We start from the raw sequence: 13,104 nt of genomic DNA, 5'->3' as shown, positions 1-13,104 counted from the left end.
AAATGTTAAGTTTCTAAAATATCATAATTCACTGGAATCTTATCTCCTGTCTGATGATTGACGAACTTGCTAGTGATGGGGAAGTTGGCCAGGGTAGGCCACGCTCCTGCAAGCCACCTGCCCCCACCCGCTCCCGCTACGACAGGGCAGAAAGGGTGGGAAGGGGAACACGGCTCAGCATTTATTTTTGGATCCAGCTCACTAAAAATACTTCGTCCCTCCCGTTTGATCATTCTCCTTTTTGACCTGAATGGATCGCGGGGGCGGCGCCGCTCGCCCCACCCTCAGTCCGCTGCCTTTAAAGGAGAAGGGCGTGGGGACGGATTCCTGCAGCTCTAGGGACTGGAGTGCGCCTCCGGGGGCGGGCAGGGGCCGCAGCCGCGCTGACGTCAGGGCGGAGGCCACCCAGAGGGAGGGGGTCCGCCTCGTGCTGGGATTGGCTGGCCAAGAGCGAGCGCCCGTGCGGATTGGCTGGCGAGGTTTTAGAGGGAGTCCCGCTGTCCAATTAAAGCGGCTCCGCTGCGCTCGGCTGCTCACAGAGCTGCCCCCGGGCCCGCGAACTTGGCCATTCAGTCTCCCCAGTGCTTGCTGCGCGCCCTCGCGCCTCTGCCTGAGAAGCCAGGCGCTGTGTCTCCACCCGAGAAGAAGATGGCAAAGGTGGCTAAGGACCTCAACCCAGGAGTTAAAAAGGTGAGCGGAGACCTGTCCGTATTTAATCCAGAGCCTTTCTTTTCCCTGTTTCTCTTTTCCATCTGTTCGCGGGGACTTACCTAAAAGTGATGAGTAGGAAAGTCACTAAATTCCAAGACTGCACAGAAAACTAGTTAGGAATGTACGTTTGGGCTAACAAGCACACTTCTCAAAATGCACTCTTTAAGCAATTGTGTAAAGTATTTGCAAAGGGTTTGTGACAATGCTGGTTCAGATGTAATTAAGGTAAAACTTTTTTTTTCTTTGACAATATTATGGTATGCCGAGTGAAAAACCCAAGCTTCTCTGCCCCCGAAGAGGTTGACTGGAGGTGTGTAATGGAGAGCAAGGAGTCTCCCTTTTTGCCATCAGCCTACTGTTTTGTGGTTTTCTGCCACACTGCACACACAACTTGTGCGCACACACACACCTAAAACCAATGATTTGGGTTGGTGATGTTGGCACTAGCCACCAGTCCAGCACAAGGAAACTAATTTCTATCCCCAGGGTCTGCACATTTCCCTTTCATGAAGGGCTGGCCGGCAGCCCAGAAGGTCATGGTTAAACTATCACACATGGGGCCTGTGGCTGTAGCTCTAACACCCACTGGTTGCTTACCTGAAGGCAGCTGGGAGAAGACACAGGCTAGATACTTAGAGGAAATGTGAATGGGAACGAAACAAAGAGACAACCTAGGCGTTACAGATTGGGAAACTGAGGCCCAGAGCAACAGAAAGTTAGTTCTCCAGCAGGCAGCAGAGTGTAAGGAAAGCCTTCGGCATTCAAACCCGGTCCTGCCACATTTTAACTGCACAGTATTGACCAAGACAATTTGCTGAGCCTCAGTTTCCTAGCATCTAATGTAGGGGTGACATGCCCCACTCCTTCACTCTCCATAGTATCAGGGAGGGAATAGTGATACTGTGAGTTAAACTCCCCACAGTGATACTGTGAGTTAAACTATCGCTCTTACACTCTGATCTCAGGGAATTTATTTAGTCTTGCAGGGCAAAGCCCTCCTTAAACATCTCCCCTTACCTGCAGGGTAGAATAATGGAGAGGGGGGTACAAAAATTCATGTCATAACCAGAATAAAAACACAAGCCAGCCGCCGAGAGGCTCAGCATTCTCTATGTAATTTACAGCTACACTTTTCTACAGACAGCAAGACCCCAATCTTCACACCGAGTCCAGAGGACCTTTCTGAGTGTGTACACCCACTCAGTTTTAATCTAGGCATCTTTCTGGAGTGTACGATGCCTTGTTGCATTTCCCAGACTAGTTGCAGAACCAAGTCACCTCTCCTTCTGTAGAATTCCCATCATACTTAGACCTCTGGAAGATACTTACTAACTTCTACCTGGTAGGGGGTTATGCATGCCATGCTCCTATTTTTCTACACATTTCTGAACTCCTACCGGCAAACCTTACTTGCTCATCTGTGTTCCAACACAGCACACCATGGCACATACTGCAGGACTCAAAAAACTGAGTGAACCAGTGGGAATATCTGTTCCTCTGAGACTGTAGTATTTGTATAGGGTACATTTTATGCCTCATTTTTTAACTTGTTGTAGCACGGTGATATTGGGTATTTGAACTGCCTCCCCAAGTTCTGTCAAAGTAGAAGAGTTCAGGAGTTTAGGAACTAAGGAGGCAGAATTCCATTGTCCTCCGGAAAGTAAAATGATTTCTGGGTATTGTGAATACATATCAGCTGACTGATGCTTGCCATGAGGACTGAGATGATATACATGGGGACCCCCTTCCTCACTATAGGTCTGGCCCACTGCTTGGAGGAAGCCTTGTTTTTATTTTCCTTTGCGTAGGAGAGTGCGATTATCCAGATTAGAGGTGGAACATGTTCTCCTTCTTGTCACCCTCTAGTGCCAACTTCCTTGGCCTGCAAAGGGTGTATTTTCCATTTAGATCCAATTACAGGCTTAGAGAAAGAATTTGGTGGGTAGAGATGAAAGGGCAGATATTTTTTACCTCTTGGGACTGCGACAATCAGGAAAAAGATCATTGCTTTGTAGATTAACCAGTGCCTTCAACTCTGAAAGCCTAGGGAAGGGAAGGAAGCTGAGAGCTGAACCGAATGTTATAGAAGTGATTAAGTACTATGTCACATTGGCAGCATGCTGAAAAGTTTTTATTGCCTATTTATTTTTTAAATCTACAACGGTGGGGGGGGGTTTACAACATTTGGCTTCAAGATGCTTAATCACACGTAGACATTTTGAAACAATTTCATAGGCTCTTAGAACTGCAAGGGATCTATTTACAAAATGAGAAAATGGTTTTAAATGACATGCATACTGTATCTACTGCCCTGACCTCCAGGGGTGAAAGGGTGGCAATCTGCAGCAAATGGAAATTCATAAAAAGATCTTCAACAGAGAACATTACATCCCAAAACTGGAGCAACCTTAGAGGTGATCTAACCAACTTCAGACAGGCTAAGGGACTTACTATAGGTCCCCCTCCCACACAGTCAGAGAGCTTAGAGGTTCCCCCAACTTCTCTCAACCTTATGAAATCAAATGCTCCTGGCTGCTGTTGAGCGATCATTTGTTTTTCTACAAATGAGAAGGAAAGAGAAGACTTCACAGCACAGAGAATTCCCATAGAATGGCGAAATTGCCAAAATTCCTTGTTAAGAGAGGGCCTTGAAAGCCAGATGCCATTTCTTTTAAATTTCAACATATTTTGTAGGGGTACAAGTGAAGTTTTGTTACATGGATATGTTGTATAGAGGTGAGATCTGGCTTTTAGTGTACCCATGTCTTGGTGAAACCAATCGCTGACGTGGATGTGTTCTTCCGCTGTTTATTAAAGATGCTGGTGACTAGTATAGGGTTTGTCCTCTGATCCAGGTTCGTATGCCAGGTCTACGCCTTACTGGTTGCGGGCTCTTAGGCAAGCTAATTAACTTCGAGTTGATATCCTCACCTCACTGGAAAATTGAGGAAACAATGCAGCATCTACCCCCCAAGGTGGCTGTGATAATTAAATGAGGACTTGGCACTTGAGCACTCAAGTTAGCCACTATCAATTATCCTTGCGGGTGGTGGTATATTTCAGCCTGTATATGGATGCTGAAAGGAGTCTTTTGGTGAATGAAAGACACATTTTTGTTTATGACCGTCCCATCTAAAGTGCAAACAACTTTTACCCAGCCAATCCTAAGCCAGATTCTCAGTCCTGAGAAGCTATGACAGTGACCCATGATCTTGCCTTTATTCTTACCCAACAGATGCACAGCCTGGTTACACCAAGCAGCATCTTTCCTCCTGAACATGGTCTGACAGTCATTGGGCATTTCGTTCTGGAGTTATGGAATTTTAGGCTTACAGAGAAACTTGGAGCTCTCTTTTCACTTTTTAGATAAGGAAACTGAGGCTCAGAGGGGTCTGGCTCAGTATCAGAGGTTGCTGGGAAGGTGGAATGATGTCTGTAAGGCTCTGGAAGAATACAGACCCTTTGACTATCTAGGAGCCATTTGCAGGAATTTTGTAAAGGCTAGAACAAAGAGATCTAGATGTTCACTGTTGACTGCGCAGGTGCCAAGTGAACTGGCTCCAAAGGGTCTGTTTTTCACCCCACAACATAATGCCCAAGGAGCATGGAATGATTCCGTCTCAGTGTGCTGCTGGGCGTCTCTCTCCACACTGCTCTGCTTCACACCCCTCTTGGCTTTCCTGTCCTCCGGGCTAGTCCTTCCCTCCACACTCAGCCCTTCCTGCTTTCACCTCCAGTTCCTGCAGTGCGCAGAACTGCTGGCACATCCCCCGGGCAGGCCGGTCCAACATAAACACAGCTCCTCCAGAACTGTCGTTGGCTCCCTCAATCTTAAAAACATATTAAACTGTCACTTAAAGACCTTAATAGCCAAGACATTGGAGACATGCCCATAGGTGTATAAGCAACTTAGCCCAAAAGTAAGCCTTATTTCTTTTTAAAGAAATAAATTATCTATGTGTTTCTTAAAAGATTTCCAAAAACAGACACTCAGGATGTTACCTTGCAAATTGCAGATCTCTGTCTTAGTCTGCAGGTGTATCTGAATATGTGAGGTTGGAGGCTGGTTGACTAAGACCAATGTATCTGTCACCTGTGGTGGCAGGAGTCAGGGAGAGGCACATGGTCTCTGGGTTTTAATTTCAGCCATCTCAGCTCCCAGGCAAGGAGACCAGCCTGGAGCTTACCAAGTCCCCTCCAGGTAGGAAGGTGGGGCATTCCCCACTGAGGATCCTTAGTTTGATCTTCTCTCCACATTACTGACCAAAGGTGGCAAGAAAGAAAATGAATAGGCTGATTGAGCAAAGTCTAGGGACCAGGAAAGAGGGACTGCCACTCAGGGTATCACGTGTGTCTTTCTTTCTAACCCAATTCCAGCCACTTTTGGTGAAGAAAAAGTAGAGAAATGAGAGACAGTTCTTGCCAGAACCTGCTGAAGCCAACTGGGCTCCAGAAGAGGTATCTGATTTGACTTTGGGAAGGAGGATCATCCTTTCATTCTAACTTGCATATTCAAACAGTTTATGTATAATGAAAGTGGAGATTTGCTATGATAAGTAACAGGTCTTGGGAGTTTTTATCTCCCCTCTGTTCATCCAACACTATTTAAATCTTTATTTTAAGAACAGACTTCTGGCAGGGAGGCTGAGTCATTACAATAACCACAGCCATTTACTCACCAGGTGACTTTGGATGTGTCACTTTTCTAGGAAGTGGCAGAACTTGGATGAGAACCAGGCTGCCTTCTGCCTCTAGCCCACTGACCTTTCCTTTACACCAGGCCGGCTCCCAAATAACAAACGATGATGGCAAAGTAGGCCTAAAACGCCATTCCACTGGAGGCAGAATTGTGGAGAAACTTTTCGGGACATCCAAAACAAAGACAGTTGTTGGTCTTGAAGAGCCTTCAGTTGGAAATCTCTCCTAAGGATTTCGCCAATAGCTGCCACAATCTCACCAGGTACAGGGCCACCAGCCACTTCTACAGAAGTCCCTCAAGATCATGACATTTCCTTAAGTTTATATGGAATATTTGGGGTGTCCTGAACCAGTCTTGGACCGTCACAAATACCAATAGCATGGAGAAATTAAGACTGAGCATTTAAAATGATTTGCATAAGGTCACGTGATGACAGGTTAAGAACTCAAGCTCAAATTCCCAAATTTAAGCTCTTTCTACTTCATAAGAAACAAAAAGGCATTCATCAGGAACAGGAATCTAGCAAAAAAGGACTAAGGTGATTACTGGGAGCTTCACACACAGATCAATTTCTTTCAACCAGCTGAACTCATGCGAGTCTGATTCAGAAACTGCCCAGCATTTGCCAAACATTACCAGGTATCTGTCCCTCTCCAATATCTCTTGGTCACTACCAAGGAGGTACTTTCACCCATTCTAAGTCAAGCCATTTTCCCAGTATAAAATAAGGCCTTTCTAGATTTCTCCTGGTTTTCTAGAAAGTGTATGACCTCTTTAAATAAAAGGCTAATAGAGACATCTTTTAAGGAATCATAAAGATTCCTGACACTTAAAAAAAAAATTCTAGACGTCCTAGTCCCAGAGCATTCTGGAAAGTTTAGCCTGGAAATAAGTTTGGCCTCTGCATGCCTGACTCAGAGTGTACCCAATAATATATAAATAAGGACCAAGCAAAACATGGCGTGGGCCCCCTCTAGGACATTCTTTAAAAGGAAATGAGGTTGCTAAGGCTCCATGTGGCAAGTTACTCTTTTGAAGGACGAAGGAGCATCGGTGTCCAGCCCAAGGCAGCTGTTTCAAATTCACGTGATTTGTTTATAGATTAATTATTTTTTCTCCTCCTGTTTTAAAACACTGAAACCTTTGTAAAATTTATCTTGGGAGACAAATGCTAATGAATCCTTGTCTGAAAGAGCTTAGCAGAATCTAGTGATCTGTTTGTTCAACCTCTTCACGTTACAGATTGGACATGGGGGAGAAGTGGCATATCCGACATTTACACGTGATGTAATTGAATGATGCCAGGACCAAGATGTGTTGACCCATGGCATCTTTTATGAATGAAGGAGAAAAAAAGTATCTTTTCTACTTTGCCACTTCTATACCCAGCGTGTCCCAACTGTGTGTCAGTCTCATACCCTCAGACTTCAGACGGTCAGGTGGAAATTTGGGGCTGTGAACTCAGTTTTGGCAACAAGATTCAGAAGCTGCTTTCAGGAGCAAACATGAAGATCATGATGTGACCGGCAGTTCTGCCATTTACCGTGCCTGCAAACTTTGCCAAATTACATATCCTCTCTGGACCTCTGGTTCCTCATTTGAGAAAGAAAACTAAGAGTAGTTATACATTTAAAAAAATATCTGAATCAGATAAAGTATATAAAGGGAATAAATATTTCTTTCTGCGGTTACTGGTGTCCCGTCTCATCAGCACAGTGCAAAAATCCTGTAGGTTGTTGCTTGCTGCAATGTGGAAGACCAAGTGTCCAGTCGACCTACCTACATCGCATGTGATTTCTAAGATATCAGATTGCAGGACCTTCTCTTGATAGTTAAACTTGGTCCTCACCATAAATGTACTTTGGCCACGTCACATGCAAAATTGTGCGACTGGCAACAATGCTTCCCCTTCCACGGGGGCTTTCCCTTTGCTCCATACCAAGGGCTGATCCCTGCTGTGTAATCTCATACGGGTGCTTACCTGCAGATGTCTTGCTTATTAGGTAGGGTAATAGCCACCCATTTCTTTACAGAACGAATATGCATTTAGCATATATTATGTAGCAGGCACTGTGCTGAGTGCTGAACACAAGACCAAGAAAGCTTCCGCCCCAATCATGTAAACTAGAGCCTGGTGGAGTTTATTTTTCATAGTCAGGGGAACTAATGTCAGTATTCTGTGATGCTGTGTATTTCCTGAGCCCTCTCCTCCCCAGTACGCTCACATAGCTTTCCCTTCCTTTTCCCATCCACACCTTCAGAGCCACATCCCGACTCTTGTCATCTCCCCAGGGCAGCTGTGGAATGTATATGATGGTCCTCCCAGTCATCATCACTTAAACAGGGGCTTTGGGAAGAAACTACTGATGTGAAAAGAAGGGTAAAAAGCCTGAGGCAAAGGGGGGCTGCTGGCAGCTCTCAGGTCCCACCACTATCTTATCTCAGCTTCTCATGTTGGTAGACCAGTTGATTCTATGCCCTGCACACATCTTCAGAGCAGGTGAATGTCCTAAGCTATCTTTTTCACAGTACAGATAACAGAGACACCAAAGGGCAGGATCATGGAGAAAAGGATCCTGGCTGACTAACAGTGCTGACAGAAACCTGCTCTTAAGAAGAGAGCAACTATTTGGGCTGGTGACTCAGTGGCATTTCTAGGTACTGATTCATGAGGCTGAATGTCTAGCAGGGTGATGGCCCCAGGAATCTGCTGGCTGAAAGAAGTGAAGGGAAAGTGGATCTGAGCTCTGCCCTTCCCCTGGGGGAGAGCGACCCCACCTACCAGGACACGCCTGTGCTCCCCGCCCTGGCCTGGCTCTGTGGCCAGCAAGTCTCTTAGTAAGGGCATCTGGCTCTCATGGGAGGAGAGGTCAGCACTGGAGAAAGTATGAGAGGGGAATGTTTTGAAATCTCGTTCATGGAGAGAGGAGAAGCTGTTACTCAGGGATCTATAGATAGTATCGAGAATGTCAGGGAACTTAAATGATGAAAAATATTCTATCCTTATATCCCCAACTGAAATCTGGCACTTCCTGCTATTATGAGTGAAGGCAAAAGCCTTGGAAGTTTAGCAGCCCCTGTACTTCTGTAACCAAAAGAAATCAGGTGTTTTATAACGTATTACAGCTAAGATAGAGCCTTCACATACCATTCCTACTCATCCCTGCTCTGAAATGATGGTAATTAGATCCATTGGTCCTTTGCTTGAGCCTACTCATTCATTTGATAAAGACACATATGTGACTAAGTCACAGATTTGTTTTCATATGTTTATACTATTTTGGGAATACTGGTTTTCTTTATAATTTTTATTTTATGCATTTAAAACATTATTCAGAGGGGCAGCACCTGTGGCTCACTGGGTAGGGCACTGGCCCCATATACCAAGGGTGGTTCGAACCTGGCCCCCAGACAAACTGCAACAACAAAATAGCTGGGAGTTGTGGTGGGTGTCTGTAGTCTTAGCTACTCGAGAGGCTGAGGCAAGAGAATCATCTAAGCCCAAGAGCTGGAGGTTGCTGTGAGCTGTGACACCACAGCACTCTACTGAGGGGGACAAAGTGAGACTGTCTCTAAAAGAAAAAAACATTGTTCAGAGAAGAGATGTTCTCATGTCAGACAGCCAAAAGAACCCAAAAATATTAAGACCCCCCTCCATCAAGACAAAATTTTAACAGTATTATACACACAGAGACACACACACACACGTCCATGTGTGCATACATAAACATACATACATGTGCAGCTATCATAGATTGAGATCTGAGGCTCTTGGAGGAAATTAACTGAGTTCAAATCCCAGCTCTGCCACTCTCTCCTGTTACCTCAAATGAGCCACATGAGCTCTGATCCTCAGTTTCTTCATCAATAAAGTAGACCTGAAAGTTATTAGACTCATAATAATGTACGGAGATTTTTGTTTTGTTTTGTCTGTGTGTATGTTTTGTTTGTTGGTTTGTTTGTTTGAGGCAAGGCCTCGTTCTATTGCCCAGGCAGCATCATGGCTCATAGCAACATCAAGCGGTTTTCATACTTCAGCCTCCCGAGTAGCTGGGACTGCAGGGACTCACCTCCACAATGGGCTAATTTTTCTATTTTTTGTAAATATTACCTAGGCTGGTCTTGAACTTCTGGCGTCAAGTGAGCTTCCTGCTTTGACCTCCCAAAGTGCTAGGATGACAGGTGTGAGCCACCATGCCTGGCCAATAATTTAAGTTCTTAGCACAGAACTTGACATATAATGAATGTCAAACAAAGACATCATCATATTAAAAGAGCTAATGAAGAATGAAATGGTAAAGAGAGTAAAAACATTATTTTAATGAAAACCTTTTTAACCCACCTCTCATTTGGCTAACTTTAAGATTTGTATCTGGTTCAATCAAGTATCACATAATGCGTTTTATGGAATGTATAGTGCATATTACATATTATTTTATGCCAGCCAGTGAGCTTGGAAACAGAAAAACAAAAGGAAAGAAATACCAAACTCTGATCCTCTCAGAAAAGGGACAGCCTAATCAAATAATGAAAGAACCATAGCAATATCTGAAGACCTTGACCAGAGGTGCAAATGTGGGGCTGAGGGAGATGGGAAAAGGGAGTGCATAATCTTACCTGGGGAGGTCGGGGGAGGCTTCCCCAGGAGGGGACATTTGAACTGAGTGTTGAGAGATGAGGATGAATGAGCTGTTAGGATCTGGTCACGGTCAAGTTTGACGCCTTCCAAATCTGACACCCATATTCTCCATCCTATCTGATTTACAACTTGGGGAATATCATCCATCTTGGGCTGTGGAGACACACATTCTAATATATCCATCATCCATGGATGCTCATCTTTTATTTTCTCATCTGAGAACTTGTTCTTCCTCTGAACCAAAACCCTTTGGGGTACTAGGATGGCAGGACCCGCCAAGCTTGTGTGTAGAAAACGTCCCACGGCATTGGCTTGCAGCTCCCCCAAGCCCAACAACGGACCGGCAAACTCACCTCCACTGAGTTTGAATGTTTGCAGGAAGTTATAGTTTCATGTTGTGACCTCAGGGGGAAAAAAAATAACTGGAGATACAACATACAGGGTGTCTATAAAATTTGTGTGCAATTTAAAATTGTCAACCATTTTAACTTTCCATATAAATAGAATGAAATGAAGACACACAAACACACACACACCCTGTAGGAGACCCAGCACGTTGCACACGTGAGCAGAGCACACACACGGCACTCAGCACCCCCGGGGTGTGTCTGTGCTGTGCGAGGCCTGACTTTCACCTGGACACTCGGAAGCCACTTAAATGATAACAAGAGGGGAAAAAATCCCGCAAATCAGTGTTTTGAAACATGGATCCGGAATCCTGCATCAAAACAACCCCTTTCCCACAGTTCTCACTTCAGATTTCTGACTCAGTCTGAAAATGTGGGTTCCTTCGAGCTGCATTTCAGAGCAGGTGATGCCTTTAACTGAAACACACGGTTTGAATGTTGAAATGCCACGGGGACGATTGTGCTTGATTTTTGCCAGTTGCATATGGTATAAGAAACAGAAAAAAAAAATCCCAGGTGATTCCCTGCCTATTTTCTGGAAAATAACATTATAGCCATCATCCCTGTGTTTGCAAGAACCTGCAGAAAGGGCAAGTTTTGATGGAAAAGCGTTGTTTCCTCAAGTCTGTCCTCCCACACAGCCAACAGGCCCAAACAGCCCATGGGGAAAACATGAGCCTGTGAGATTCATAGCTAATTAGACAGCTGTCATCGCCCACCTCTGCACGTCTCCTGAAGCCTAGTGGAGGGATGGGCGCCTCCCAGGGGAAATCATATGCTCATTTGAGAAATGTGTGTACTGTGCATCTCAGTAATTAAAACTTGAAGAGGTGAAAAGGGTCTTCGAGATTCTCTAGGTCAATTTCCTTCTTTAACAGACTGGGGAACAGACCCAACAAGGCTAGATGACGTACTCAAGGCCACAGAGCTAGTCCATGAACAAGCTAGGATTAGAATTCAGGGTATCCGAGCATTTCAGGTTCAGAAAGACTTTTGAAAACTTTATTTTACATAACTGCTTCATCTAAGACCTCAAAAGTGAGAAGAGCCCAGCAGCCAGAAGCTGTCAGAATTTTGTTTAAACTCCTCTCAATTTCTTTATTGAGCTAAAGTCTCTTTCTCTCTCTCTCTTTCTCTTTTTGTCTATTACTTCTCCCCATTGATTCTCTTTGGTTCCGTGGTAGGTTCAACCATGTGGTGACCACTATTTTCCTAAAGTTCCAGTGCTAGTTTACTATATCCTACATATTGGTCAGGATTAAGGCCAGAGCAGCTATTTCTTTAGTTCTTTCCCACCTTCAGGGACACCTAATGTCAGATCTTAGCTAAGTGAGGTGGCAGCACACATCCCCCAGTGTTCCTCTGGGGATGAGTTTTGTGACTTGTGCCAGGTTCTGGCCAGGATGGTCCCCTCTCCTTGTGTCCTCTCCCAGTTGGGAGGGCCACTTCCCTGCCATCAAAACTATCCTATTTCTTAAAAGAAGATTTTCCAAGTGACAGAGCCTGGCAAGAGAGAGGGACTAGGCAACATTAAAGCACCAAGAGCAGAACTTTGAGCCCATGTCATAAACAAAAAAACTCAGAGGCAAATCATCTGATTTTTAAAGAACAAAACCGGGAAAGGATATGTATTTAAAATCAGAGAAGCCTAAGGAGGCGAAGATGAAACTCTTGACATATGAAGGTAATATCCAAGATTTTTTAAAGATTATTTGTAAAATTGTCATCACTTATTGCTGAAGGAATGCTAAAACAGTAAAACAACAATCAAATGGTGCATCCTGTGACTTTTCCACGAGAGAGAGTACTCAATAAATAAATAATGAAAGCTGGCCATCAAAATGAACTTGAATTCATTAAGAGATACTACTACGAAAGTATAAGGCAATTCACGGAAAAAAATACTTACATTCATAGTATGTATATATATGCGTGTGTGTGTGTGTAGAGTGGCCATAAAGTTCGTGTGTAATTTAAAATAGTATACAATTTAAAATTTCACACAGACTTCATGGCCACCCTGTATACATAGGTTGTATGAAAATATACAAATAACTCCTACAAATCAATTTAAAATTAAATTTTTTTAAAAAAATAGGTAAAAACTTAAATAGGCATGCACAAAAGAAGATGTCTAAATGGCTGAAAGTATAGGACAAGGAGCTTGACATCATTATTAATCCGAGAAATACAAGTTAAAAGAATAAGGAGATAGCATTGCCTACCCAGCAGAATGGTAAAATTGAACACTGACATTACCAAATGATGGAGAAGATGTGGAGCAACTGGAACTCTCAGACATTGCCAAGGAGAATGTGAAATGATACAACCACAGTGGAAAGCTGGTGGTGTCTAGTAAGTTAAATACATACCTACCCTATGACCCCACAATTTCACTTCTAGGTATTTGTGCCAAAGAAATGAGCATACATGTTCACAAGAAAAACTTAGTTTTATTCATAATAGCCCCAAAGTGGAAATGATTTAAATCTCCATCTTCTTGCAGGAGAATGGCTGAACTAATCATTAAATGTTTATATAATAGAATAATACTTAGTAGTAAAAAAAAAAAAAAACTCACCTAATGTATGCAACAAATGGGTAATATTAAACATGCTGAACAGAAGAAGAAAGCAGACACAAAAGAG

At 43.8% G+C, this 13,104-nt stretch overlaps 1 protein-coding gene across 1 annotated transcript in view; it reads left to right on the top strand.

Annotated features, from left to right (window-relative positions):
• The first annotated feature begins 417 nt into the window (after positions 1-417).
• The window catches only part of LMCD1 (LIM and cysteine rich domains 1), a 68,050-nt gene continuing 55,363 nt past the window's right edge, over positions 418-13,104 (top strand). The window contains exon 1 of the mRNA XM_003785473.3: positions 418-690. Coding sequence (XP_003785521.1) covers positions 649-690 — 42 coding nt within the window. The 5' untranslated portion in view covers positions 418-648. The remainder of the gene's footprint in view (positions 691-13,104) is intronic.

Source organism: Otolemur garnettii, unplaced genomic scaffold (genome assembly GCF_000181295.1).
Source record: "Otolemur garnettii isolate 467f Iridium unplaced genomic scaffold, OtoGar3 scaffold00015, whole genome shotgun sequence".
In the NCBI taxonomy this organism is placed as follows: domain Eukaryota; kingdom Metazoa; phylum Chordata; class Mammalia; order Primates; family Galagidae; genus Otolemur; species Otolemur garnettii.
This window is presented reverse-complemented; position numbering and strand designations above follow the sequence as displayed.